Source organism: Bufo gargarizans, chromosome 4 (assembly GCF_014858855.1).
Source record: "Bufo gargarizans isolate SCDJY-AF-19 chromosome 4, ASM1485885v1, whole genome shotgun sequence".
Classification (NCBI taxonomy): Eukaryota; Metazoa; Chordata; class Amphibia; order Anura; family Bufonidae; genus Bufo; species Bufo gargarizans.
In genome coordinates, this window is record NC_058083.1 from 28,473,466 (window position 1) to 28,500,810 (window position 27,345).

Consider the following 27,345-nt stretch of genomic DNA (forward strand, 5'->3'; position numbering starts at 1 on the left):
AAACCACTATATCTTAAATAGATCAGCCATACAATATATATATATATATATATATATATATATATACACTCACCTAAAGAATTATTAGGAACACCTGTTCTATTTCTCATTAATGCGATTATCTAGTCAACCAATCACATGGCAGTTGCCTTCAATGCATGTAGGGTTGTGGTCCTGGTCAAAACAATCTCCTGAACTACAAACTGAATGTCAGAATGGGAAAGAATGGTGATTTAAGTAATTTTGAGCGTGGCATGGTTGTTGGTGCCAGACGGGCCGGTCTGAGTATTTCACAATCTGCTCAGTTACTGGGATTTTCACACACAACCATTTCTAGGGTTTACAAAGAATGGTGTGAAAAGGGAAAAACATCCAGTATGCGGCAGTCCTGTGGGCGGAAATGCCTTGTTGATGCTAGAGGTCAGAGGAGAATGGGCCGACTGATTCAAGCTGATAGAAGAGCAATGTTGACTAAAATAACCACTCGTTACAACCGAGGTATGCAGCAAAGCATTTGTGAAGCCACAACACGCACAACCTTGAGGCGGATGGGCTACAACAGCAGAGGACCCCACCGGGTACCACTCACCTCCACTACAAATAGGAAAAAGAGGCTACAATTTGCACAAGCTCACCAAAATTGGACAGTTGAAGACTGAAAAAATGTTGCCTGGTCTGATGAGTCTTGATTTCTGTTGAGACATTCAAATGGTAGAGTCCAAATTTGGCGTAAACAGAATGAGAACATGTATCCATCATGCCTTGTTACCACTGTGCAGGCTGGTGGTGGTGGTGTAATGGTGTGGGGTATGTTTTCTGGGCACACTTTAGGCCCCTTAGTGCCAATTGGCCATCGTTTAAATGCCACGGGCTACCTGAGCATTGTTTCTGACCATGTCCATCCCTTCATGACCACCATGTACCCATCCTCTGATGGCTACTTCCAGCAGGATAATGCACCATGTCACAAAGCTCAAATCATTTCAAATTGGTTTCTTGATCATGACAATGAGTTCACTGTACTAAAATGGCCCCCACAGTCACTAGATCTCAACCCAATAGAGCATCTTTGGGATGTGGTGGAACGGGAGCTTTGTGCCCTGGGTGTGCATCCCTCAAATCTCCATCAACTGCAAGATGCTATCCTATCAATATGGGCCAACATTTCTAAAGAATGCTATCAGCACCTTGTGTAATCAGTGCCACGTAGAATTAAGGCAGTTCTGAAGGCAAAAGGGGGTCCATTTAGTATTAGTATGGTGTTCCTAATAATTCTTTAGGTGAGTGTATGTGTGTATATATATATATATATCTTCATATTTTGCATATAAAAATAATTAAAATATTAAAAATATTAAATAGTCTGGATGTCTGAAGATCTCACCTGCCAAGCAACTTTTGAACTCTGAATGGAAAATAACTGGAGAAGTTCTTGTCTTTTATGTGAGTAGATCAGATGATGTAAGGCATAAGCCACAATATACACTGCAGAGTACACACTGAATGTGTAACGGAAATTGTCTACATCATACCGGGAGCGATCCACATTACCTAGAACATCTCTTTCATTACATGGTCTGTATAAATGATATGGTCCAAGGCTGCAATAAAGATAATCTTCCCATACTTCAAACATCAGGTCAATGTCAGGATATTTTAGAGGACCGGCTGTGAGTAAATATTCTTTTAATCCTGGAATTCTTCCTTTTTGAAGCATGAGCCAGAAAGATCCTTGTAATGTTGTGAATGTGAGTATTTCTTCAGGAAAAGCAAGTGACAGTATGATGACAACTTTCCTAGGACTGAGGTCATCAGACAATATTAAGTTCAATGACTGTAAGCCATATGTGTAACCAATAAATATAATCACATTGCAGTGAGTCTTTTGTATTTTATAAAGCACCTTCCTGGAGGCCATAGATCGTTTGAAAAAAGCATAATCACTGACAAATTCTCTATAAGCTATGCAGACCCCGCTCCGTGTTATTACATTGAAGATCTCCATGCTGGCTTGTTGACTGCTATCATCATCTGCTGTCACCATCCCCACCCAGCTCCAGCCAAAATGCTCCAGTAGGAGGACAATGGCTTCATACTGAGTGGACCCATCAGGGACTGTGCGAGAGAAATAAGGGAACAGGAGCTTGTTGTTGAATACAGGATCCATCGCTCCATAGCTGATCTATAGGAAGAGAATAGAGAGTAGCAAAGTTTTCAAAAATTTGAGTCGGACGCTTCATTGAATGTTTTAAAAAAAATTTGATTTGATCCAAATTAATTTGTCATGAAGCGCTTTAAAAATCTGCTATTTCCCGGCCTGCAGGGAGAGTGTATCTTTGTGCACATCACTGTGCATTGCAGGAACATGCATAGCTAGTCCGTTGTGGTAGTGAAACAGTTACTGTGTGTCAGTATGACTGGCAGTTGACAGGCGTCACTCTTAGAATGTATTCACACTTCAATTATTTGGTCAAAAACTGACCAAACAACTCAAGTGTGATATCAGCCTTAGAGGTCAATGTTAGCGTCAGGTATAATGTACTAAGGCCTCTTTCACACTTGCGTTGTCCGGATCCGGCATGTACTCCACTTGCCGGAGGTACACGCCGGATCCGGAAAAACGCAAGTGTACTGAAAGCATTTGAAGACGGATCCGTCTTCAAAATACTTTCAGTGTTACTATGGCAGCCAGGACGCTATTAAAGTCCTGGTTGCCATAGTAGGAGCGGGGAGCGGGGGAGCGGCATACTTACAGTCCGCGCGGCTCCCGGGGCGCTCCAGAATGACGCCAGAGCGCCCCATGCGCTTGGATGACGTGCCATGCGATCACGTCATCCATGCGCCTGGGGCGCCCTGACGTCACTCTGGAGCGCCCCGGGAGCCGCACGGATAGTAAGTATACTGCTCCCCCGCTCCCCACTACACTTTACCATGGCTGCCAGGACTTTAGCGTCCCGGCAGCCATGGTAACCATTCAGAAAAAGCTAAACGTCGGATCCGGCAATGCGCCAAAACGATGTTTAGCTTAAGGACGGATCCGGATCAATGCCTTTCAATGGGCATTAATTCCGGATCCGGCCTTGCGGCAAGTGTTCAGGATTTTTGGCCGGAGCAAAAAGCGCAGCATGCTGCGGTATTTTCTCCGGCCAAAAAACGTTCCGTTCCGGAACTGAAGACATCCTGATGCATCCTGAACGGATTTCACTCCATTCAGAATGTATTAGGATAATCCTGATCAGGATTCTTCCGGCATAGAGCCCCGACAACGGAACTCTATGCCGGAAGAAAAGAACGCAGGTGTGAAAGAGCCCTAAACTGTGCAATGGCCCAAGATTCTACTATAGAGTGAAAGAGTGCACTCCTTTTACACCGTCTTCTGATTCCACATTGCTAGACAACCTGTTCTGTTATACGTTGATACAAGTAGTGGCCCCATGACAGAGTGAAGAGGTTGTCAGCAGTAAGTTTGTGTTGACATCTCTGTTTATTTTTCCCTTCTTATGATCCGTCAGAAGAACAATCGCCAAAAAAATTGATCCTGTCTTTTGAGCATCTGCCTTGGTCAGTAACTGATCAATATTGGTAAGGCCAAAAAAGGGAGTTGGTCCAAAACAGAGATGACACATGATGGAAATATTTGCATATCTTCTATGTTTTGGACCCAGTCCTGCTTTTGGCTTCCAAATTGTGATCAAACCCTGCTGCAAAATACTGACCGTTTGATAGAGGCCTTACGGCTGCTGCAAAGTCAGGTTCTGTTTTATTTCTCAAATTTCAGTTCTTCTGACAGATCAGAAGAAGGATAAAATAAATGGTGATGTCAACAAGGCCAAACAGGGACACTAGTGGCCCTGTCAAAGAGTGTTGAAGGTAGCAACCAGTGATGGTCAGATGGCTGCCATCTTTAGTAAGGTAGGCTCACCCGTCCGGCGATACAAAGGTAAGCCCTTACCTGTGCTGGGAGTCGGTCTGAAATAAAATTCAGTCACGGGGAGCAGGCAGTTCCGAGAACAGCCGCCGGGGGCCTTCATCGGGCTGTTCTCGGAACTGCCTGCTCCCGGTGACTGCATTTGATTTCAGACCGGCACCCGGCACAGGCACAGGTAAGGGCTCATCTGTGCATCGCCGGTCAGGTGAGTCTACCTTACTAAAGATGGCAGCCCGCATGTGTTCGCTGGCGAACACTGCAAACTGACCATCACTGGTGGCAACAACATGGGGAGTCAACATAGTGGCCCAGTCACAGAGTGCGGAGGGTGGCAACAGCATGAGGAGTCAACATAGTGGTCCAGTCACATAGTGGTGAGGGTGGTAACAACATGCAGAGTCAACAGAGTGGCCCCATCACAGAGTTTTGGGCAACAGCAGTAACAGTAACAGCACAAGACGGTGGCAGTAGGAGAAGATGGCAGCAGGTGTGTGGCATCCGGCGGGTGGTAGAATCAGAATAGTGGCTGAAGAAAGTGGCCAGAAGTAACGGGCCTTTTTTAATTGTGTTCTGGTGTGGCTGCACACTGCAGTCAGAAAATGACTGCAAGAATAATCTAGTCTAATGCATCAGGCACCGGTGTGTGGAAATCCTGGCTGGTCCATGCCTGATTCATCTTTAGAAAGATTAATCTCTCAACATTACCTGTTAAAAGGCGAGTCCGCTTTGAGGTAACTATGCCCCTCGCCGCACTAAACACCTTCTCTGATTCCACTCTACTGGCTGGGCAGGAAAACTAGTCCAGGGCAAACTTTGCCAGTTGCAGCCACAAATAAATTTTGGCTGCCCATTAGTCCAGGGGATCTTGGATCTGGGGTGGCAGAGTGCAGTCCAAGTATGCCATCACCTTCTGGTTCAGGTTTAGTTGCTCTGGCCTGTTGCTGAGGCTGCTGCTACCACCTCTTCTTCTGTTGCCACTTCTGCTGGCTTCGGCAGCATTTTTGCCGCTGCCCATTCCTTTGGAGGGTCCTGGCACCTCTTTGTTAGACATACTGTTTGGTAACTGTATATGTAAAATAAGTTATTCAGTGTCAGTCTGGACACCCCAATAACAGTTATATTATATAGCTTATTCACCCTAATATGAGACTCAAGGGGTAATAGAATTGCTTATCTATGAAATCAGCTGGGCACCCCAATAACAGTTATATTAAACAGGTTATTCACCCCATATAATGGAATTGTTTAGCTATGAAACAAGGTAGACAAGGTATAACAGTTATATTACACAGGTCAATTAGATAGCTCTGTGCCCTACACAAGGGATTGATGCAAACTGTGCTGTCTCCTAAGGATCCCTTTAGCCTACACACCTGCCCTGTGCTGCAGTCTCCCTTTGCTCTTCCTACGCTCTCCCTACAGTGTCCCTTCATTGCCCCTATCCCAGATTATACTATTAAAAGCTTTGTAAAATACTTTCCCTAGCACTTGTCACTTCTCTTACTATGCTCAGTCAACTGTAAAATGTGGGAGACCGGGCAGGAAGAGACTTTTTATAGGGCTGTGACATCACAGGGGCGGGCTAGCTGCTGATTGGCTGGTTGCACGGCATTATGGGGGAATCCATCGTTCCCGGGCATCTTTCTTTCATTTTGTAACATATGCAGCAGCCACTTTAGAAAAAAAATGTGATTTGTTATCATTCAGCGGGCATCCTGTCACAACGCCGGGGGGGTCATGTGACCCCCCCGTATCGGCGATCGCAGCAAACCGCAGGTCAATTCAGACCTGCGGTTTGCTGCGTTACCGGTCCATTCAGGTCTCCGGTGACCCGATGGACCGGAAAAGGACTGTGATCGGTGGTGTGATTACACACCACCAATCACACTCTGACCATTTGGGAGAGGCGGTGCTGGCCGTGGTGCTGATGGCCGCTGTCCAGGGTGCTGATTGGTGCTGGAGAGAGGCGGGAGATTCAAACTCCCGGCGCTCCTCTCTCCCCACCTCTTCCTGTTTCAGCACCTGCACTGTCCAGCACCGTCCTCACCAGGCTCCTGCGATCCCCCCGTCGGCACCCATCACCCTCCTGCACCCATCACCCTCCAGGTAGGTTAGGGTCAGTGAGGGAGAGGCACCGTTAGGCAGGGATAGAAGGGAAAAGTTAGTTAGAAAAAAAAAAAAAAACTTTATCTAAATTTATAGTTTTTTAGCTTTGAGACCCTAGACCCCCCCTGCCACTTGACCCCCCACCACCAGCCCCCCCCCAGAACTACCAGCCCGCCCACCCCCCCACCAGACACTCCTCCCCCCCCCCCCACCACCACCACAGTTTTTTATTTTTTTGCGTGCGCTGACTGGCCGGCACTCTTAGCGTCCGGCCACTGTTAGCGCATCGCTTGCCCCACCGCTGATCAGCGTTGTACCTCTGATCAGCAAGTTTCAACTTGTCAATTGTTTATTTTTATTTTTTTTAGTACGGGAAGACCCGTGCCCCCCACATACACGCACATACAATAAAGTTTTACACGCACGCACATACACACGCACACACACATACCCATGGCCCGCCGGATGTTCTCGGTGGATGAGGCATACGCCCAGCTTGTCTCCGACTCCGAGAGCCCCAGTGAGGATGAGGATGACCCCACGTTCCTCTTGTCATCTGCATCCTCCTCATCATCATCTGATGCCGATGAGCCCCCAAGGCGGCGGAGCCAGGGGCCCCACATGCTAGGGACCCTGTGGCTCACCCTAGTACGAGCCGCCCTGGGGCTTGTACTGGTTTCCTGGCCCACCAAATAAGCCCACCGGAACCCCCTGCCGGTGAACTTAGCTGGTGTCCCCCTGTGGATTTTGAGCCCGAGATTCCAGATTTTGTTGGCAATTCAGGAATCAAGATTCCCACAGTGGGGTTCACTGAAATGGACTTTTTTAGTTTTTTTTTCAGTGACCCCTTTGTGAATCTGATGGTGGAGCAGACAAACCTGTATGCCCAACAGTTCGGTGCTCAGCACCCGGGCTCCTTTTTGGCTAGACCCGGTGGCTGGACGCCGGTCAGTGCAGCCGAGATGAGGACATTTTGGGGCCTCGTGCTGCACATGGATCTAGTGCAAAAACCCAGTGTCAGGCAATACTGGAGTGGGGACATCCTCTACCAGACCCCATTCTACAGTACAGCCATGACACGCTCCCGTTTTGAGGCCATCCGGAAATGTCTGCATTATTCAGATAATGCAGCATGTCCACCCCCCCCCAAGGTGATCCTGCGCAGGCCTACGTACCTGGAAGGGAGGTCGCGGTTGATGAGTCTCTTGTTGCGTTCAAGGGGAGACTCAGTTTCCGCCAATACATTCCCACTAAGCGGGCGAGGTATGGCGTGAAGCTGTACAAAATTTGTGAGAGTACCTCAGGGTACACTTACAAATTTCGTGTGTACGAGGGTCAAGATTCCTGTATTCAACCCCCAGAATGTCCCCCCACTCTGGGTGTTAGCAGGAAACTCGTGTGGGACCTTATGTACCCAATGCTAGATAAGGGTTACCACTTGTACGTGGATAACTTTTATACTAGCATTCCCTTGTTCAGGTACCTTGCCGCCAGATCCACGTTCGCTTGTGGGACCGTGCAGAAAAATCAGCGCGGCCTCCCTGCCCACCCCCTCCAGGTACCTATCCCCAGGAGTGAGACCCGTGCCCTTACCAGTGGAAACCTGTTGCTGGTCAGGTATAAGGACAAGTTGGATGTCCTTGTACTGTCCACAATCCACGGTAATGGCATCACCCCTGTCCCTGTGCAAGGTACCGTGGCAACGGTCCTCAAGCCCGATTGTATTGTCGACTACAATCGGTATATGGGAGGAGTTGCTCTCTCTGATCAAGTCCTCAAGCCATATAATGCCATGCGCAAAACCCGGGCATGGTACAAAAAAGTTGGGGTCTACTTGGTACAGGTTGCCTTGTACAACTCTTTTGTACTATCCCGAAGCGCTGGCAGCACAGGGACATTCCTCCAATTCTATGAGGCAGTCCTCAAGGGCCTGATTTTTTCAGACAAGGAAAGAGCAGGCCGGAGTACCTCGGGAATTGGAGGCGCCGGATCGTCCCTGGCAAACATTTTCCAGGTGTGGTCCCCCATACTGGAAAGAAGGGACGAACCCAAAAAAGATGCAGAGTGTGTCACAAGAGGGGGATACGGAAGGACACCACCACTCAGTGCGACACTTGCCCCGATCATCCGGGCCTCAGCGTTATCGATTGCTTCAGGGAGTATCACACTTCCATGGAGTATTACATTTTTATTATCCCCAACAGTCCCCTAGAGAACATAAAAAACGATGGCTCTCAGACTTTGGAGACACGGAAACAATTCTTTTTCCAAAAATATTAGTTTTAGTGCAGGCATCCTCAAACTGCGGCCCTCCAGATGTTGTAAAACTATAACTCCCAGCATGCCCAGACAACCTACAGCCATCAGCAGGGCATGGTGGGAATTGTAGTTTTACAACATCTGGAGGGCCGCTTTTTGAGGATGCCTGCTTAGTGTCTCCAAAGTCTGAAAGCCATACATATTGGGCATTGCCGCGTCCGTAAAAATCTTCTCTATAAAAATAACATTTAACCCAACCCCCCGGGATGAACTGCGTAAAAAAGAAAAAAGCCATTTTTTTGTCACCTAACATCACAAAAAGTGTACTAGCGAGTGATCAAAATGTCATATGCACCCCCAATTAGTGCCAATAAAACCGCCATCTCATCCCGCAAAAAATTAGCCCCTACATTAGCTAGTCGCCCAAAAAAATAAAAAAATAAAAACTGTAGCTCCTAAAATATTTTTTTTTTGGTTCCTAAAATGATAATATAGTGTAAAATCTAAATAAATTGTAAAATGTAAACATATTAGGTATCCGCGTCCGTAAGAATCTGCCCTATAAAAATAACATTTGACCAAACCCCTTCGGATGAACAGCGTTAAAAATATAAAATAAAAACGGTGCCAAAACACCAGTTTTTTGGCAAAATTTCCATTTGAATCCTTTTTTTTCCGGTAATAAAGCAAGGGTTAACAGCCAAACCAAACTAAATATTTATTGCCCTGATTCTGTAGTTTACAGAAACGCCCCATATGTGGTCGTAAATGGCTATATAGCCACACGGCAGGGCATAGAACGAAGGGAACGCCATTTGGTTTCTGGAAGGCAGATTTTGATGGACTGGTTTATTTATACCACGTCCCATTAGAAGCCCCCCCCCCCCAATGTAGCCTAGACTAGAAACTCCAAAAAAGCGACCTTATCTAAGAAATGACACCACTCAAGGTATTCAAAAGTTACTTTACAAACTTTGTAAACCATTTAGGTGTTCCACAAAACGAAATAGCGAATGTAGAAACAATTTTAGAATTTTTTGTTACCTTGCCTCAAAAAAGTGTAATATAGAGCAACCAAAAATCATATTCACCCTAAAATAGTCCCAAAACAACAACCACCTTATCCCGTAGTTTCCTAGATGGGGTCACTTTTGTGGAGTTTCTACTCTAGGGGTGCATCAGGGGGCTTGAAAGGGTACATGGTGTAAATAAACCAGTCCAGCAAAATCTGCCTTCCAAAAACCATATGGCGTTCCCCTTCTTCTATGTACTGTCGTTTAGCCAAATAGTAGTTTATGACTACATATGGGGTGTTTCTGCAAATAACAGAATCAGGGCAACCCATATTGAGTTTTGTTTGGCTGTTAACCCATTTTTTTCCAGTAATTAAGTAAGGGTTAAATGGAAAATTTTCCAAAAAATAGAAATTCCTAAATTGTTTCTGCATCTGCCATTAACTCTTGTTGAACACATAAGGGTTAACAAAGTTTGTAAACCCAGTTTTGAATACCTTGAGGGGTGTACTTTCTTAGATGGAGTCACTTTTTTGAAATTTCTATTCTAGGGGTGCAACGGGGGGTATGAAATGGGACATGGTATAAGCAAAACCAGTCCTACAAAATCTGCCTTCCAAAACCCATATGGCATTCCCCTCCTTCTATGTCCTCCCGTTTGGCCAAACAGTAGTTTAGGACCACATATAGGGTGTTTTTGCAAACTACAGAATCAGGGCAACCCATATTGCGTTTTGTTTGGCAGTTTATTACTTGAAAAAATGGGTTAAAAATGGAAAATTTTCCAAAAAATTGAAATTCGTAAATTGTTTCTCCATCTGCCATTAACTCTTGTGGAACACCTAAAGGGTTAAAAAAGTTTGTAAACCCAGTTTTGAATACCTTGAGGGGTGTACTTTCTTAGATGGCATCACTTTTTTGAAATTTCTATTCTAGGGGTGCAACGGGGGGGGGGGGGGGGGGGGCTTGAAATGGGACATGGTATAAACAAAACCAGTCCTGCAAAATCTGCCTTGCAAACACCATATGGCGTTCCCCTCCTTTTATGTCCTCCCGTTTGGCCAAACAGTAGTTTACGACTACATATGGGGTGTTTCTGCAAACTACGGATTCAGGGCAACCTATATTGAGGTTTTTTTGGCAGTTAACCCTTGCTTTGTTCCTGGAAAAAATTTATTATATTGGAAAATTTTCCCAAAAAATCGAAATTCTTAAATTTTATGTCCATTTGCTATGAAGTTTTGTGGAAGACCTAAAGGGTTAACAAAGTTTTTAAAATCAGTTTTGATTACCTTGAAGGGTGTAGTTTCTAGAATGGGGTCATTTTTGGATGGTTTATATTACGTAAGCCTCACAAAGTGACTTCAGACCTGAACTGGTCCATAAAAAGTGGGATTTGAAAAATTTCTAAAAAATTTCAAAATTTGCTTCTAAACTTCTAAGCTATGTAACATCCCCAAAAAATAAAATATAATTCCCAAAATAATACAAACATGAAGTAGACATATGGGAAATGTAAAGTTATCACAATTTGTGGGGGTATTACTATGTATTACAGAAGTAGAGAAACTGAAACTTTGAAATTTGAAAATGTTTCAAAATGTTTGGTAAATTTGGTATTTTTTTATGCAAAAAATTAACTTTTTAGAACCAATTTTAGCATTGTCATGAAGTACAACATGTGACGAAAAAAACAATCTCAGAACGGCCTGGGTAAGTAAAAGTGTTTTAAAGTTATCAGCACTTAAAGTGACACTGGTCAGATTTGCAAAAAATTGCCTGGTGAAATAGGGCTGAGTCCTTAAGGGGTTAAAGTGAATGGGGCCCGCCATGAACTTGCGGTTCGCGAACATTTGATCGCGTTCCCGAACCGTCCCGGCAGATGTTCATCCATCACTATTCAACAGTGCTTTACAGTTTAGGGGTTCATGTAGAATCAGTCATAAATAACATAGCAACAGAAAAGTCAATAATTACAACAAGAGGAAAGAGGGCTCTGCTCGCAAGAGCTTACAATCTATGAGGAAATAGGGGTGATACAAAATTTAGAAGTGCTTGTTTTGTACAATGGTCCAGCCATCTTGGGAGAATAGGGGAGCAGATATAAAGCTGCATGAGCCGTTCAGCAGCAAATATATGAAGTGCTTCTGGGTGCATGTTTGAAGAGTTTGGTGGAGGATCAGGTTTAGGAAATTATAAATGGTCTATATATGAAAAAGAGTTAGATCAGGGGATGTGATAAGCCTCGCTAAAAAGATGTGTTTTTAGGGAGCGCCTAAAACTGTGGATGTTGTGATTTAGCCTGATTTCTTGGGGTAGAGCATTCCAGAAAACTGGTGCAGCTGGGGAGATATCTTGGAGCCGAGAGTGAGAGGTTCGCATTATAGTGGAAGTCAGTCGTAAGTCATTGGCTGAATAGAGAGTACGGGTAAGGTGGTAGACAGAGATGAGGGAAGAGATGTAGGGGGTGCAGCACTGTGGAGGGCTTTGAGAGTGAGGACAAGCAGTTTGAATTGGATTCTATAGTGTACAGGTAACCAGTGCAATGACTGACACAGGGTGGAGGCATTAGAGTAGCGGTTGGACAGATAGGTAACCCTGGCTGCTGCATTAAGAATATATTGGAGAGTGAAAAGTCTGGTGAGGGGGATGCCAATTAATAGTGAGTTACAGTAATAGAGGCGGGAATGCATCAGGGCAACAATGAGAGTTTTTGTTGTTTCCATATTGAGAAAGGGGTGAATTCTAGAGATGTTTTTGAGGTGCAGGCGACATGACCAGGAGAGAGATTGAATATAGGGGGTGAAAGAAAGATCAGTGTCAAACGTTACCCTGAGGCGGCGAGCGTTCTGCCTGGGAGTGATGATGGTGTCGCACCATCAGGGAGATATCAGGTTTGGGTAGGTTAGTATATGGAGAGAACACAAGAAGTTCAGTTTTTGAAAGATTTAGTTTCAGATAGAGAGAGGACATAATGTTAAAGACAGCAGAGAGACAGTCACTAGTGTTCTGTAGTACAGCAGGGGGGATGTTAGGGTATGAAGTATATACAGTAGTTGTGTGTCATCAGCATAAAGATGGTACTGGAAACCAAATCTGTTGATGGTTTGTCCATTTGGGGCTGTGTACAGAGAGAAGAGGTGAAGAAGTGGAGCCAGTGAATGGTACACTGAAAGAGCGACCAGAGTGTCACCACCAGACATCTGAGAAGCTCTGACAGACGTTCTTCAGAACCTCCTGCTTGAGGTTCTTTTGTTTTGCTTTTGTTTTGTCATCTCGTTTCCCTCTCTCAGCTGTCATCTAGTTGCACTGATTGCATCCCTTTAAATGCCCTCCCATACTGCACTTTGCGGTTTATCCAACTTCCTGGAGTGTGTACATGCTGGATGCTACAACTGATGCTTCTACAGATAAGTCTGTTCATTGATTTGTGTTTTCCTGTTTGCTTGATCCTAGGTGACCCTGACTCCCTCCGTATTAAGTGTACGGAGCCGGTGGTCGTGTCCCCTCACTATTTTAGGGTGTTCAGGTGTCATACAGTCGAGGTACGAGGGCATGCAATTTTCTATCATAGAGTTCTTTGCATGGGCTGAGAAGACAGGGAGAGTTTCAGGGCTTAAATAAGGGTCACCCTTTTGTTCCTTAGTTTCGGATCAAGCCAGTCGGATCCTTATTTGTAACTTCTTGTTTTCTGTTACACCATCCGTGACATTATAAACCACCAAAACCGTCTTAAGCAGGGTCTTTCACTGGAGGTAGCAGATCTCCGGAAAACTGTCTCTCAGTTTGAGGTGACTGTTTCTGCTTGCGTTCATGGAATTTGTTCTAAACCTAAAATCTCGCTTCCGGATACGTTCTCCGGGGGTAGTTAGAATTTTGTTTGTTTTAGAGAGGCTTGCAAACTCCATTTTTGCCTACTTCCCCATTCCTCTGGTGATGAGGAGCGGAGGGTGGGGATCATCATCTCGCTGCTCAGGGATAACGCTCAGTCTTTGGCCTTTTCGCTGCCGGTGGGGGCACGGTCCCTCCATTCAGTGGATGAATTTTTTTTAGCCCTGGGTCAGATATATGATGATCCGGATCGTATTGCTCAGTCTGAGTCTAGACTACGTCTTTTATGCCAGGGTAAACAGTCCGCAGAGTTATGTTGAGGATGTGTCATGTTTCGTCCTAAGCGGGTTGCCTACACCTCTAGTGTTGGGGCTACCCTGGCTCACTAAACATAACCCCACCATTGATTGGCAAGCGAGACAAATAAATGGTTGGAGTGACTTTTGCAGAGAGAATTTCCTCACGGCGTCTCTTTCAGAGATTTCTACCAAGACTGTGCCATCTTTTATCTCTGAATTTTCGGATGTGTTTTCCGAGAGTGGTGTCCAGGAGTTGCCCCCGCACTGGGAGTACGACTGCCCTATTAATCTCATCCCAGGCGCCAAGCTGCCTAAATCTCATTTATACAATCTCTCCCAACCTGAAAGGATCGCTATGCGTGCTTATATCTCTGAGAGCCTGAGAAAAGGACACATATGACCCTCGAAGTCACCTGTTGCCGCTGGTTTTTTCTTTGTTAAGAAAAAAGATGGTTCTTTAAGACCATGTCTGGATTTCAGGGAGCTGAACAGTATCACAATTCGTGACCCTTATCCGCTTCCTCTGATCCCGGACCTGTTTAACAAGGTTGTTGGGGCTAAAGTTTTTTCCAAGTTGGATCTAAGAGGGGCATACAACCTGGTCAGGGTCTGGGAAGGAGACAAATGGAAGACGGCCTTCAATACCCCTGATGGCCATTTTGAGAATTTAGTTAGGCCTTTTGGTTTGATGAATGCTCCAGCCGTCTTTCAGCATTTTGTGAACAGCATTTTTTATCATTTAATGGGGAAATTTGTATTAGTGTATCTAGATGACATTTTTCTCCTGATTTCAAGACTCATAAGGGCCACCTACGTCAGGTCTTGCTCATCCTGCGGGAGAATAAATTGTACACAAACTGGAAAAATGTGTGTTTGCGGTTCCAGAAATTCTGGGGCTTCTGGTTTTCGCATGGACCCCGAGAAGGTCCGCTGCTGTGCTTGAGTGGGAGCTTCCTGAGAATCAGAAGGCGCTGATGCGTTTTTTGGGTTTTGGCAATTATTACAGGAAGTTTATTTTGAATTATTCCTCTGTTGTTAAACCACTCACTGATATGACTAGAAAGGGGGTAGATTTTTCCTCCTGGTCGGTAGAGGCGCGTAAGGCCTTTTCTTGTATCAAGGAGAGTTTTGCTTCCGCTCCCATCTTGGCATAACCTGATATCTCTCTGCCCTTCATAGTTGAGGTGGACGCTTTCGAGGTGGGTGTGGGTGCGGTCTTGTCTCAGCGTCCCTCTCCTGCCAAATGGCGACCGTGTGCCTTTTTCTCGAAGAAACTATCCTCAGCAGAGAGAAATTACGATGTGGGAGATAGGGAGTTGTTGGCCATCAAGTTAGCTTTTGAGGAATGGCGCCATTGGCTAGAAGGAGCCAGACACCCTATTACCGTGTTTACCGACCATAAGAATCTGGCCTACTTGGAGTCAGCCAAGCGTCTGAACCCGAGACAGGCCAGATGGTCTTTGTTCTTTTCAAGGTTTAATTTTGTTGTCACGTTCCGCCCTGGGGCTAAGAATGTGAAGGCAGATGCCCTGTCATGTTGTTTTCCTGAGGTGGGAATTTTGAAGACCCGGGTCCCATTTTGGCTGAAGGTGTGGTGGTCTCTCCTCTTTATCCTGAATTGGAGGCAGAGGTTCAGGCAGCCCAGGCAGAGGCTCCTGATCTTTGTCCTCCTGGGAGGTTGTTTGTGCCTCTCGCTTTAAGACACAAGGTTTTTAAGGAGCACCACGATACTGTCCTTGCTGTGCACCCGGGGGGTAGAGCCACAGTGGATCTCATCGCTCGGAGATTCTGGTGGCCGGCGCTTCTTAAGTTGGTTGAGGGTTTTGTGGCATCCTGCGAGACCTGCGCTCGTGCCAAAGTCCCTTATTCTCGGCCATCAGGTCCTTTTCTTCCGTTACCCATTCCTTCCCGTCCTTGGACACATCTGTCCATGGACTTCATTACGGACCTGCCTCGTTCCTCGGGGAAGACTGTGATTCTGGTGGTGGTGGACCGTTTTAGCAAAATGGTGCATTTCATTCCTTTTCCTGGGTTGCCCAATGCTAAGACGCTGGCGCAGGCATTTATTGATCACATTGTCAAATTGCATGGTATTCCTTCAGACATAGTCTCTGATAGTGATGTCGCGAACATAAAATTTTCCGTTCGTGAACGGCAAACGCGAATTTCCACAAATGTTAGCGAACGGGCGAACAGCCATAGACTTCAATAGGCAGGCGAATTTTAAAGCCAACAGGGACTCTTTCTGGCCACATGATGGAAAAGTTGTATCAAGGGGACTAACACCTGGACTGTGGCATGCCGGAGAGGGATCCATGGCAAAACTCCCATGGAAAATTACGTAGTTGATGCAGAGTGTGGTAAGTTGAATTCGCAAAGCGATTAATATAACCTGCATTAATCGCATTGCGATTACAACTTAGATCTGAGTTCCTAATGGTTGTATTGCTAGAATTGATGAATATAACGAATATAGCACTGTATTCTCAATCTTCGTTATATTCTAGCAATATAACCATTAAGAACCCAGCTCTAAGATGAATTTGCAATGCGATTAATATAACCTGTATTAATTGCATTGCAATTACAACTTAGGTCTGAGTTCATAATGGTTGTATTGGTCACACCATCACGTGGTAAAGGGGGACGGGGGTGTGACTCACTGCAGCCTGGTGAGCGGTGGGGCGCCGCGGCAGCTGCCCTGCAGGAGTCTCTGGTGTCGGGAGGAGGAGGTAGGTAGAGCGACTCTGACTTTATAGACCAAATTATTTTAATAATACCCCAATAATAATAAGTTAATAACCTAACCCCATTCATAAATTACTGTGGAGTATTATAGAGACGGCCCCAGGCCAGGAGACAAAAGGGGTTTGGTTGAACTGTGGGCTGGGGCCACCCGGCCACATTTAATAATCTTTGCTCAGGGGGGCCCTCATAAATATAGACCCACAAGGTGTGGACTGGACTGGTCATTTTTACTAAGGAATATAGTTTAAACGTTTATGTGCAAAAGAGAAAATAAGAAGTCAGCTCCAATCAGATATCTGCACATAGACCAAGACTCTGGGTCTATGCAGATATCTGATTGGAGCTGACATAGTGACTTCTTTTTTTTTCCTCTTTATCTCTTTATTATGGCTTTGGGGGGGGGGCAGGGGTGACACCATTTTCTACCGCACCGGGTGACACCAGCCATAGCAACGCCACTGTAACCATTAGGAACCCAGCTCTAAGTTGAATTCGCAATGTGATTAATATAACCTGTATTAATCGCATTGCGAGTACAACTTAATCAAATTTGTGACACTGCAGCTTCAGAATGAATCTAAGATGGATGCTGTCCCTAAGATGGAGGCTGTCCTTGCTATTTGATAGGAGGTGGGAGGGTCTGGGAGGGAGGGTATGCTGAATGTGTCTGCTGACTGTGAGGTACAGGGTCAAAGTTTTCTCAATGATAACGTATAGGGGGCGGACCGAACATCGCATATGTTCGCCCGCCGCGGCGAACGCGAACAAGCTATGTTCACCGGGAACTATTCGCCGGCGAATAGTTCGGGACATCTCTAGTCTCTGATAGGGGCACGCAGTTTGTTTCCAGATTCTGGAAGGCTTTCTGTTCTCGCTTGGGGGTTCGGTTGTCATTCTTTTCGGCTTTCCACCCGCAGTCGAATGGCCAGACAGAGCGCGTCAATCCGAATCTGGAGACATATCTGCGCTGTTTTGTGGCGGAGAATCAGGAGGATTGGTGTTCTTTTTTGTCCCTTGCTGAGTTTGCTTTAAATAACCGTCATCAGGAGTCCTCTGATAAGTCACCATTTTTTGGTGCATATGGGTTTCATCCACAGTTTGGGACATTTTCTGGAGAGGAGTCTTCTGGTTTACCTGATGAGGAGAGATTCTCCTCGTCTTTGTCATCTATTTGGCAAAAAATTCAGGATAATCTAAAGAGCATGAGTGAGAGATATAAGCGTGTGGCGAATAAGAGACGTGTGCCTGGTCCGGACCTGAAGGTTGGTGATCTGGTGTGGTTGTCTACTAAGAATATTAAATTGAAGGTTCCCTCCTGGAAGTTGGGTCCTAAGTTTATTGGGCCTTACAAAATCTTGTCCGTCATCAATCCTGTTGTCTACCGTCTTGATCTTCCTCAGACTTGGAAGATCCATAATGTTTTTCTAAAGTCCCTAATAAAACCTTATGTTCAACCCATTGTACCCTCCTCTTTGCCTCCTCCTCCGATTGTGGTTGATGGTAATCTTGAATTTCAGGTCTCTAGGATTGTGGTTTCTCGTGTTGTCCGCGGTTCTCTCAAGTACCTCGTTCATTGGGAGGGTTATGGTCCTGAGGAGAGGATGTGGGTCCCAGTGATGGACATTAAGGCCACTCGTCTCATCAGGGCTTTCCATAGGTCCCATCCTGAGAAGGTGGGCTCTGAGTGTCCGGAGTCCACTCGTAGAAGGAGGGGTACTGTCACCGCCAGACATCTGAGAAGCTCTGACAGAAGAACCTCTCAAGCAGGAGGTTCTTCTTCAGAACCTCCTGCTTGAGGTTCTTTTGTTTTGCTTTCATTTTGTCATCTTGTTTCCCTCTCTCAGCTGTCATCTAGTTGCACTGATTGCATCCTTTTAAATCCCCTCCCATACTGCATCACTTTGCGGTTTATACAACTTCCTGGAGTGTGTACATGCTGGATGCTACAACTGATGCTTCTACAGATAAGTCTGTTCATTGATTTGTGTTTTCCTGTATGCTTGATCGTAGGTGACCCTGACTCCCTCCGTATTAAGTGTAGGGAGCCGGTGGCCGTGTCCCCTCACTATTATAGGGTGTTCAGGTGTCATACAGTTGAGGCACGAGTGCATGCAATTTTCTATCATAGAGATCTTTGCATGGGCTGAGAAGACAGGGAGAGCTTCAGGGCTGAAATAGGGGTCACCCTTTTGTTCCTTAGTTTCGGATCAAGCCAGTCGGATCCTTATTTGAAACTTCTTGTTTTCTGTTACACCATCTGTGACACAGAGAGATAGGAAAAAAAACAGGAGTGGGCAGTGTCCTTTAGGCCAATGGATTAGAGCATGGTGAGTAGGAGATGGTGGTCTACAGTGTCAAAAGCTGCAGAGAGGTCAAGAAGAATATTGATAACAAAATAGCGTCTGATAGTGTAGGTAGGGAGTGGGATACAGCAAGGGATATTGATAATTTTATAGGGGCAGGTAAGAGAGGTAAGTAGAGGTGTCCAGGAATACATTTGGATCTGGGGAATAGGGGATCACCAGCAGCTCTCTGAGAAGCCTCTGATCTCGAAATAGTGCTGCGGTCTTCTCTTAGCTCATCAAGCACAGCTAACAACATTGTACAGTGTCTGTGTTTTGTATCACAGCTCAACCCTATTCACTTTATGTGACTGATGAACAGAACATCACATGGCCTAGGTAAAGCCGTGCTGCTGTCTTCTCAAACAGCTGATCAGTGGCCGTATTCTAAAGATCAATGATCATCATAGAGGAGTTTCACTTCATCAGGACTGGTTGATCCCTATAAAGGTCATATTGTGTCAGGATATGATCTCGATTCTTCAGTTCCTTGTCCTGGTTCCTTACCTAGGAATTGGCAAAGGGATTGGGTGGGGTGTTAAGGAATTGTCCCAGATTCTGCAAACCTATTGGATCCATGAATCTTGTATTGATTTTATCTCAAATGTATCCGAGTCATGCAGATTGTATCCAGGAGCTTAAAGGGTTTAAATGCCAGCACAAATAAACAATGGTTTTTCATTACTGCAACCTCCTCAAAGTGGACATTCAGATGCTCCAGGAGAGACATCTGCTTGGTGAGGAGTTTTTTAGAATGCAAAGGAGGTAGATGGAGAAGGTTTTGAGATCCTCAACTGTTACGGGCAAATGAGAGGTTCCAATTTTAATCTACAAAAAGTTACAATGCCAGATTTGGGGGGGGAGGGGACGAGCACCTCAAAATGCATACTATTTAAACTGGTACTATCTACTCCCTCTGAGATAACCCCCAATAATCTGTATGGCCCTAATGATTGAAATGCATAATTTTTTATTATGTTAGAAATATAATACGTTCTGACCTCATTCAGCACAAATTGTGTGTGTGGGGGGGGGGGGGGGGTTCTAATACAATTCTGAACCTTTTGAAGATTGGACAGTAAATGACATATTGAGGGTGACTACAAAGACAAGAAACTTAATTCTCCCAGATTGGGACAAAATTGATTAGTAGACCCCTGGTGACAGGACCATCCTGATGATAGGGAGCAGTAATTAGCAAATTTATGATCCGGTTCTAATGAATTAGTTGGAAAAATTCAATTCGGATATATGAAAAAATTTAACTCAAATCAAAACTGTTAAAGTGGCCTGAAAAATCATGTATGACATTCTAAGATCTCTTTGGACCAAATCTTTTATATTTCCCTCTCTCTCTCTACGTATGTATGTATGTATATATATCTAGTGGCATGCAAAAGTTTGGGCAACTGTGGTCAAAAATACTGTTACCGTGAACAGCTAAAGCAACTTTCACACTTGCGTTGCTTGTTAATTCCGGTATTGAGATCTTGACATCCGGCAGAGGATCTCAATACCGGAATTAAATGGATCCGTTTTGATTTTGCACATCAGGATGCATCCGTTCTGTTAGGTTGTGTGAAATTAACATGAAAAAAAAAAAACTGGATCTGTCACTAAATACATTGAAAGTCAAAGGGTGACAGATCCGTTTTTTTACTGCAAGAAAATTTAGACTAGAATTTTCAGAATCACAGGTGCATATCCATGAAGCAAACAGAAATACAAAAAACAAGATGGCTGTCACGAACTATGGATCCGATCGCTCCGGATCCCACAGCTCTGACGTAGTGGTCTGTGACGGAGTCTGCGCACACACAGAGACCTCACGTGACCGGGGTATTACATTCGGCTAACACCCCCCACTATACTTTGATAACTGCCACCACGTGGGTTCCCGGTCCACAAGCCGACTATCCGGGTCATTCACTATCACACAGATCAGTGGATGAACCGGATATCACTTACTGACCAACCGCAGTCAATCACCCCCAGCTACAATTCCTAAATGCAATTTAACTAACTACCTGGTAACGTCTCTTCAGAGGCAAGGTACGTTGTTCAGCAGCTTAGAATATGGAAGACTTGGCTATTTAGATTTTATAATCTTTAATAAGCGGTAAAAAGCAGTGCAGACAAGTCTAATGAAAATGACTATAAATCTACAGAATAATAATAACAATATAAATAATCACGACAGTTCAAATGAAAGGGAAAAAGATGAAAGAATACTTAGTTTCTCTGGAGGGTTTCAGATGGTCGTTCATATGTCCTTTTTGAATCCTTGCAAACCCCTTTTCAGTATGTATCAGGGGAGACCCTCAAAGTTCTTCTGATACAGGGATATGCCGTCAATGTCCAATTAATTGTCTGGTGATGTTCCATGGGTCTCTCTCCTCTGTCCTTGTGCATGGATTTTTATGAACTCTGCCATGGGCAGGAGACTTACTCCTGTCAGCCAATAGCAGCAGAGTGACTGTGAAGTCTAGGGATGGCCCCCAAGTGTTTTATGACCCCATCAAAGTTCAGTTCCTACAATGAGGATTATACTTAAGCTCGTATCTCCTTGATACATCGGCATATTTTTATACAGAATACATATTTGCGATCCTTATTTATTTACCTACAGAATGAGACCACACACGGTAATGCTGGGACCTGTAGTTCTTCTACCACCCATAGGTCAGCTAAGGAATCACATCCTCTAGTCATATTTGATACCCAATTAACCACAATACTCTGTAGAGCCTGGATCTGGTGTCAGAAAGGGCATAAGTTGATTCATAAATGAAATATGACAGTGGACTGGTTTTATGCCCAGAGCTAATTAAGGGCTATTAGCTCTCCTCAAACCAGACCTGGAAATTAATGACGTCACGCTCCAGCCAGGCTTGACAGCGAGCTGATCTTATCTTATAGGATGAGCTGGGTCTGGTATAGCCTTTATGACCTTTTATTGCTGGCCTCAAAGAGTAGTGGTAATAAAAGTGTCCATCTATATCATAGGCGACCCAGGCTTCATGAAGATGAGAGTTCACAGTTTTTTACATAGGCCAGAAGCATATAAGATGGCTACCCAGAGGAATTATGTATGTATGCCGGCACAATGGCTGCACACCGTTATATATAAAAACAATAGAGCTAAGAAATGGGGGTCATTCTAGATAAAAGTGGTACAATACCGACTATAAATGAGTAATGGAAGCTCTTAGCGCACATACGTGTCGGGCCCATCTACCAGGCGTCAAGGTGGCTTCCGCAGATGGGTCCCTAATAAGTCCAAAGTGTGGCAGTATATTTGTTTTTTGTAATTATGTTTGCTTCATGGATATGCACCTGTGATTCTGAAGGTTCTAGTCTAAATTGTCTTGCAATATATTGAGGGTAGCGCCTCTTTTCGACTAAACACGCCCATCTACCTGGGACCTCTGAGCAGAGTACGTTTGTAGCTGGTTCCTACACTGCCCTGAATATTGTAGGCTTAAGTAAGTCCAAAGTGAGGCAGTATATTTAGTGGTAGGGACCCATCTGAGGAAGCCATCTTTACGCCTGGTAGATGGGCCCGACACGTATGTGTGTAATTTCTTAGCTCTATTGTTTGTATATATAACGGTGTGCAGCCATCTTGTTTTTTGTAGATCCTTTTTTCCCGTTTTTATAACATGACGCAAGCCGCAGCTTGCAAAAAAACAGAATGCTGCCGGAACGGAAGACATTCTGATGCATCCTGAATGGATCACTTTCCATTCAGAATGCATGAGGACCAAACAATGTCAAAACAAGCCTAGGCAAGTTGAAGATGAAATGATCTCAAAAACATATAAAGTTAAAGATGAAACATTCCCTTTGTATTTCCAGAATTTTATTTGTATTTTTATTTGAATCTTTTACATTTTCAAAATAACAAAACTAACCCTGCTTGGTTAGCATCCTCCCCTTTGGCAAGTATCACAGCGTGTAAACTGTTTTTGTATTCAGCCAAGTGTCTTTCAATTCTTCTTTGAGGGATATTCATCCATTCTTCCTTGCAAAAGTTTTCCAGTTCTGTGAGATCCTTTGGCCATCTTGCATGCACTGCTCTTTTGAGGTCTATCCAGAGATTTTCAATGATGTTCAGATCAGGGTACTGTGAGGGCCATGGTAAAACCTCCAGCTTACGCCTTTTGAGGAGTGGATTTTGAGGTGTGTTTAGGATCATTATCCATTTGTAGAAGCCATCCTCTTTTGAACTTCAGCTTTTTCACAGTTGATGTTAATGTTTGCTTCCAGAATGTGCTGGAATTTCATTGAATCCATTCTTCTCTCTACCCGTAAAATGTTTCATGTGCCATTTGCTGCAACACAACCAAACCATGATTGATCCACCCCCATGCTTATTGTTTAGACAACCTGAAAACACTTTGCTATATTCTTATAGTTTTTTCCTTCTTTGTAGGCCTCCACCATTTTCATTTTAGGCTCCTTTCACACTAGCGTTCGCTGGTCCGCTCGTGAGCTCCGTTTGAAGGGGCTCACGAGCGGACCCGAACGCAGCCGTCCAGCCCTGATGCAGTCTGAATGGAGCGGATCCGCTCAGACTGCATCAGTCTGGCGGTGTTCAGCCTCCGCTCCGCTCGCCTCCGCACGGACAGGCGGACAGCTGAACGCTGCTTGCAGCGTTCGGGTGTCTGCCTGGCCGTGCGGATCCGTGCGGATCCGTCCAGACTTACAATGTAAGTCAATGGGGACGGATCCGTTTGAAGATGCCACAATGTGGCTCAATCTTCAAGCGGATCCGTCCCCCATTGACTTTACATTGAAAGTCTGGACGGATCTGTCCGAGGCTATTTTCACACTTAGCTTTTTTTTTGCAATTTTAATGCAGACGGATCCGTTCTGAACGGAGCCTCCGTCTGCATTATTATGAACGGATCCGCCCGAACGCTAGTGTGAAAGTAGCCTAAAGAGTGTTAGGCAGCTATTTCGAAGAACCCAAGGCTGCTGTTTATTAGGACAAGGTTAGAGGAGTCTGGATATTTATAAAGCTTTGAAATTTACATCACCTGGCCTTTCCTAACGAGAACACTAACATGCTTTAAGGTCTGAGATCTCGGTCAAAGTTATCTGAGCCTTCAAATCTCATTGGCTTCCTATTTTAGCAAGGTACTTCTTTACTTTTTTCACTCTAAAATTATACCTAACATTTTAAGAAATATCACTTTATTATTTTCGTTAAGTGTTGAAAAGTTTATTTTATCTTTAAAGGGGTTATCCAAGACTATTGAATGCCCCCATACACCCGGGCCCCTCACAATGATTATACTTACCTGGCTCCTGGTCTACGCACCGCCGCTGCTGCTTCTCCCCGTACACAGATTAAAACATCCGGTGTCAGAGGGAGCAGCCAATGGCAGGCGGTGACAGGATGAGACTCCCTAGCATAACCCGAGATACTAGGGAGTCTCATCCCCATCCCGCCTGCCATTGGCTGCTCCCCCCGACACTGATGTTTTTATCTGTGCACGGGGAGAAGCAGCAGCGGCAGTGCGGGGACCAGGAGCGGTGCAGGGAGTTGGGAGTGAGGCAAGTATATTCAGTGTGAGGGGCCCGGTCGTATTTAATAGTCTTGGATAACCCCTTTAACTTTATGCCTTTTGGAGATCATTTCATCTTTAACTTGCTTAATTGTTCAAATTTACAGTAATTTTGACCAGGGGTGCCCAAACCTTTGCATGCCACTGTATATCCCTTCTTTATCAGGCTCTTTAATGCAATGATAGCATTCAAAAATGATGTCAGAGAAACACTGACATGTATAGCTTAGGTTAAGCACATGGTTGACAGTGTTAACAAACAGCAAACACACTTAACTATCACATTTCTTTTACTTTTTAAAACAAAGGATGTGATGTCATTCTAATACGTCATTCTATAGTTTACAACATTTTTGTAGGATTCTCTATGCTTAGTGAATAATAATCAAAGTTATGAAAGCAGTGTAATTTATTACCTGAGGATACCCATAGATCCCAGTTATTTCTGCTATGGACAGACTGGAGGAGGATGTCAAGTGTCCAATAAAAGCCACCACGTTGTTCTTCTCATCACAGCTGTAGTTAGGGACGGCTTCTTCTCGTCCTGACAGTATACTCAGTACACTCTGTACAGCTTTATGTTCTAACACACAGGAGTCACAGATTTTATATCCCAGTGTGATATTAGGTAAGAGGTCAGATCTTCTGTTTATTTCTTCTATGGCGAACATGAAGACCAGGAGATGTCTCAATAAAAGAATGGATTTACTAAAAAGGATATACAGATATGAACTTCATATGAAAAGTCAGATACATTATAAATGCTAATGGCACAGATTTGGTAAGGTTTCTGTGTCTAAGTATCTGTATAAAACATGGAGCAGCTTGAAGCAATTTTGTCACAATTTGGTGCCACTAGAGTTTCTATACTTTTTTCTGACATTCAAAAACAGGATGGATCTTTATAGAAAAGTGTGAGTGGCCAAAGATGTGACATTTAATGCCAAAATTGCACCATAATTCTGATGTAAAATTCTGTCAAAGCCAACCAATTGTTGGTATAGAGTTAGACAAATATGCTTATTTTCTAATAGTTAGACCTATCTCACTTCTGCTGGCATCAGAGAGGTTTAGCTTTCTTTCATTTTGAATATCATTCGCAGAAACCCAAAGATATACAAATTAGCTTTCCTTCCAAAAGGAAAAGAAAGCAAAACCTCTCTGAGGCCATTAGATATAAGATATGATAATGTGCATATATTTTTCCCAGAAGCCCAGAGAAGTGTTTCCACGCCTACAAATATTCTCATGCATACTAGGCACTCCACATACTGAGAACGAGAACCCCCAGAGACCTATTAAAGGCCTCACAGCTAGCTAAAGCTATTTTCTCTGCTCTGAACATGGGTAATCACCTGGAAAGAGCTGTGTGCAGATGAGATGCTGGTTTGACTGTTATAGAAGTTGTGCTTAAAGGCCTGATTAAAAAAATAAAGAACTGATTTGCTCAACTGTTTTCCAGGGAAAATGACTCTGGACTTATGAGACAATATTTGAAATACAATATTTGGCTGTAACAGAAGGCAGTTTGTTCACTAATGTGCTATAGAGCAGTACAATAATGAGTGTCTATTGGCAACAGTGAAGCATGGTGGAGGTTCCTTGTAAGTTTGGGGCTGCATTTCAGGAAATTGAGTTGGCGATTTGGTTAGCATTACCAGTATCCTCAATGCTGAGAAATACAGGCAGATACGTAGCCATAATTCAATACTATCAAAGAGGCGTCTTAATGGCTCCAAATTTATTCTCCAGCAGAACAATGACCCAAAACATACATCCAATGTCATTAACCCCTTTATTACTGGGCCACTTTTCACCTTAAATTCCAGGCTGATTTTTGCAAATCTGACATGTGTTACTTTATGTGGTAATAACTTTGGAACGCTTTTACTTATTCAAGCCATTCTGAGATTGTTTTCTCGTGACACATTATACTTTATGACAGTGGTAAATTTGAGTCAATATATTTCACCTTTAAATTTATAAAATAATACAAAAATTTGGAAAAATTCCCAATTTTCTAAATTAGAATTTCTCTACTTTTAAGACAGATAGTAATACCTGATAAAATGGTTCTCAATCAACATTCCCCATATGTCTGCTTTATGTTAGCATAATTTTGTAAATGTCATTTTATTTTTTTAGGATGTTAGAAGGCTTAGAAGTTTAGAAGCTATTTTTCAAATTTTCAACAAAAATTTCCCAAACCATTTTTTTAGGCACCAATTCAGTTATAAAATGATTTTGAGGGGCTTACATAATGGAAACCACCCATAAATGACCCCATTTTGGAAACTACACACCTCAAATTATTCAAAACTGATGTTACAAAGTTTGTCAAACCTTGAGGTGTTCCACAAGAATTAAAGGAAAATGGAGGTGAAATTTCAAAATTTCATTATTCATGTTAATCAATTTTTTCTTTCAACACAGCAAGGTAACAGCAAAATAAACGTCAATATACATTACTCTGATTCTGAAGTTTACAGAAATACCCTATGTGTGGCAGTAAAGTTGAAGGCAACAGATAATTGCATTAGTCTTTAAGGTAAGGAGAAAATAATAGCGTTGCGGCACTCACCAGGATAAAAAATCAGTAACCTTTATTGTGACTTCCTTGGAAGAGGATACATGTGGGTCCAGAGGCGGATACACTGTTGCAGGCGGCGACGGCCGTTTCGCGCGTGGGGTCGCGCTTCCTCAGGCCGCTGAATACGTCATGACGCTAGTGCGTTTTATATAGAGGCAGACAGGGCACGGCCGACGCCGTCGTCCACAGCTGTTCGCCCCTGGGAGTAGTGACGTATAAAAACAAGCGCACAGCAGTGACATAATGAGTACAAACAAGGTAATAGCACAAATACATGATTGAATATGTTAATCTGCATGCACCTCCACATAGTGGGGGATGCACGCAGAGGTCCGGATGCTTAAAGAGGACATATATTAAGACAACATATATTATAGATCCCTGTGCTAGGGGAGTGGGAGCGCACAATGCTAGTATGAGATTCCATACATTACATAAATAGAGGGATCGAACATTGCATAACAAACACGGGATAGAAATAAAGAGGATTATAAAGATGAAGGCCAACACGTGACTAAGCATAGAGGGACAAGGACATATGAACGTATATATCAATTCATAAAGCGAGTTGTTGCTTACAGGAAGACAGACATGTCATTTCTGTCATTCATGCCTGCTGGGCCCATTGCGCCTGTCTGAATGATCCACCTTGCCTC

General features: G+C 44.1%; 1 protein-coding gene across 1 annotated transcript in view; it reads right to left on the reverse strand.

Annotated features, from left to right (window-relative positions):
* Positions 1-24,770, reverse strand: part of LOC122935139 (vomeronasal type-2 receptor 26-like) — a 67,221-nt gene extending 42,451 nt beyond the window's left edge. Inside the window, exons 1-2 of the mRNA XM_044290903.1 lie at positions 24,516-24,770; positions 1,458-2,182 (exon numbers count right to left, since the gene is read on the reverse strand). Coding sequence (XP_044146838.1) covers positions 1,458-2,182; positions 24,516-24,770 — 980 coding nt within the window. The remainder of the gene's footprint in view (positions 1-1,457; positions 2,183-24,515) is intronic.
* Between the last annotated feature and the right edge of the window lie 2,575 nt (positions 24,771-27,345).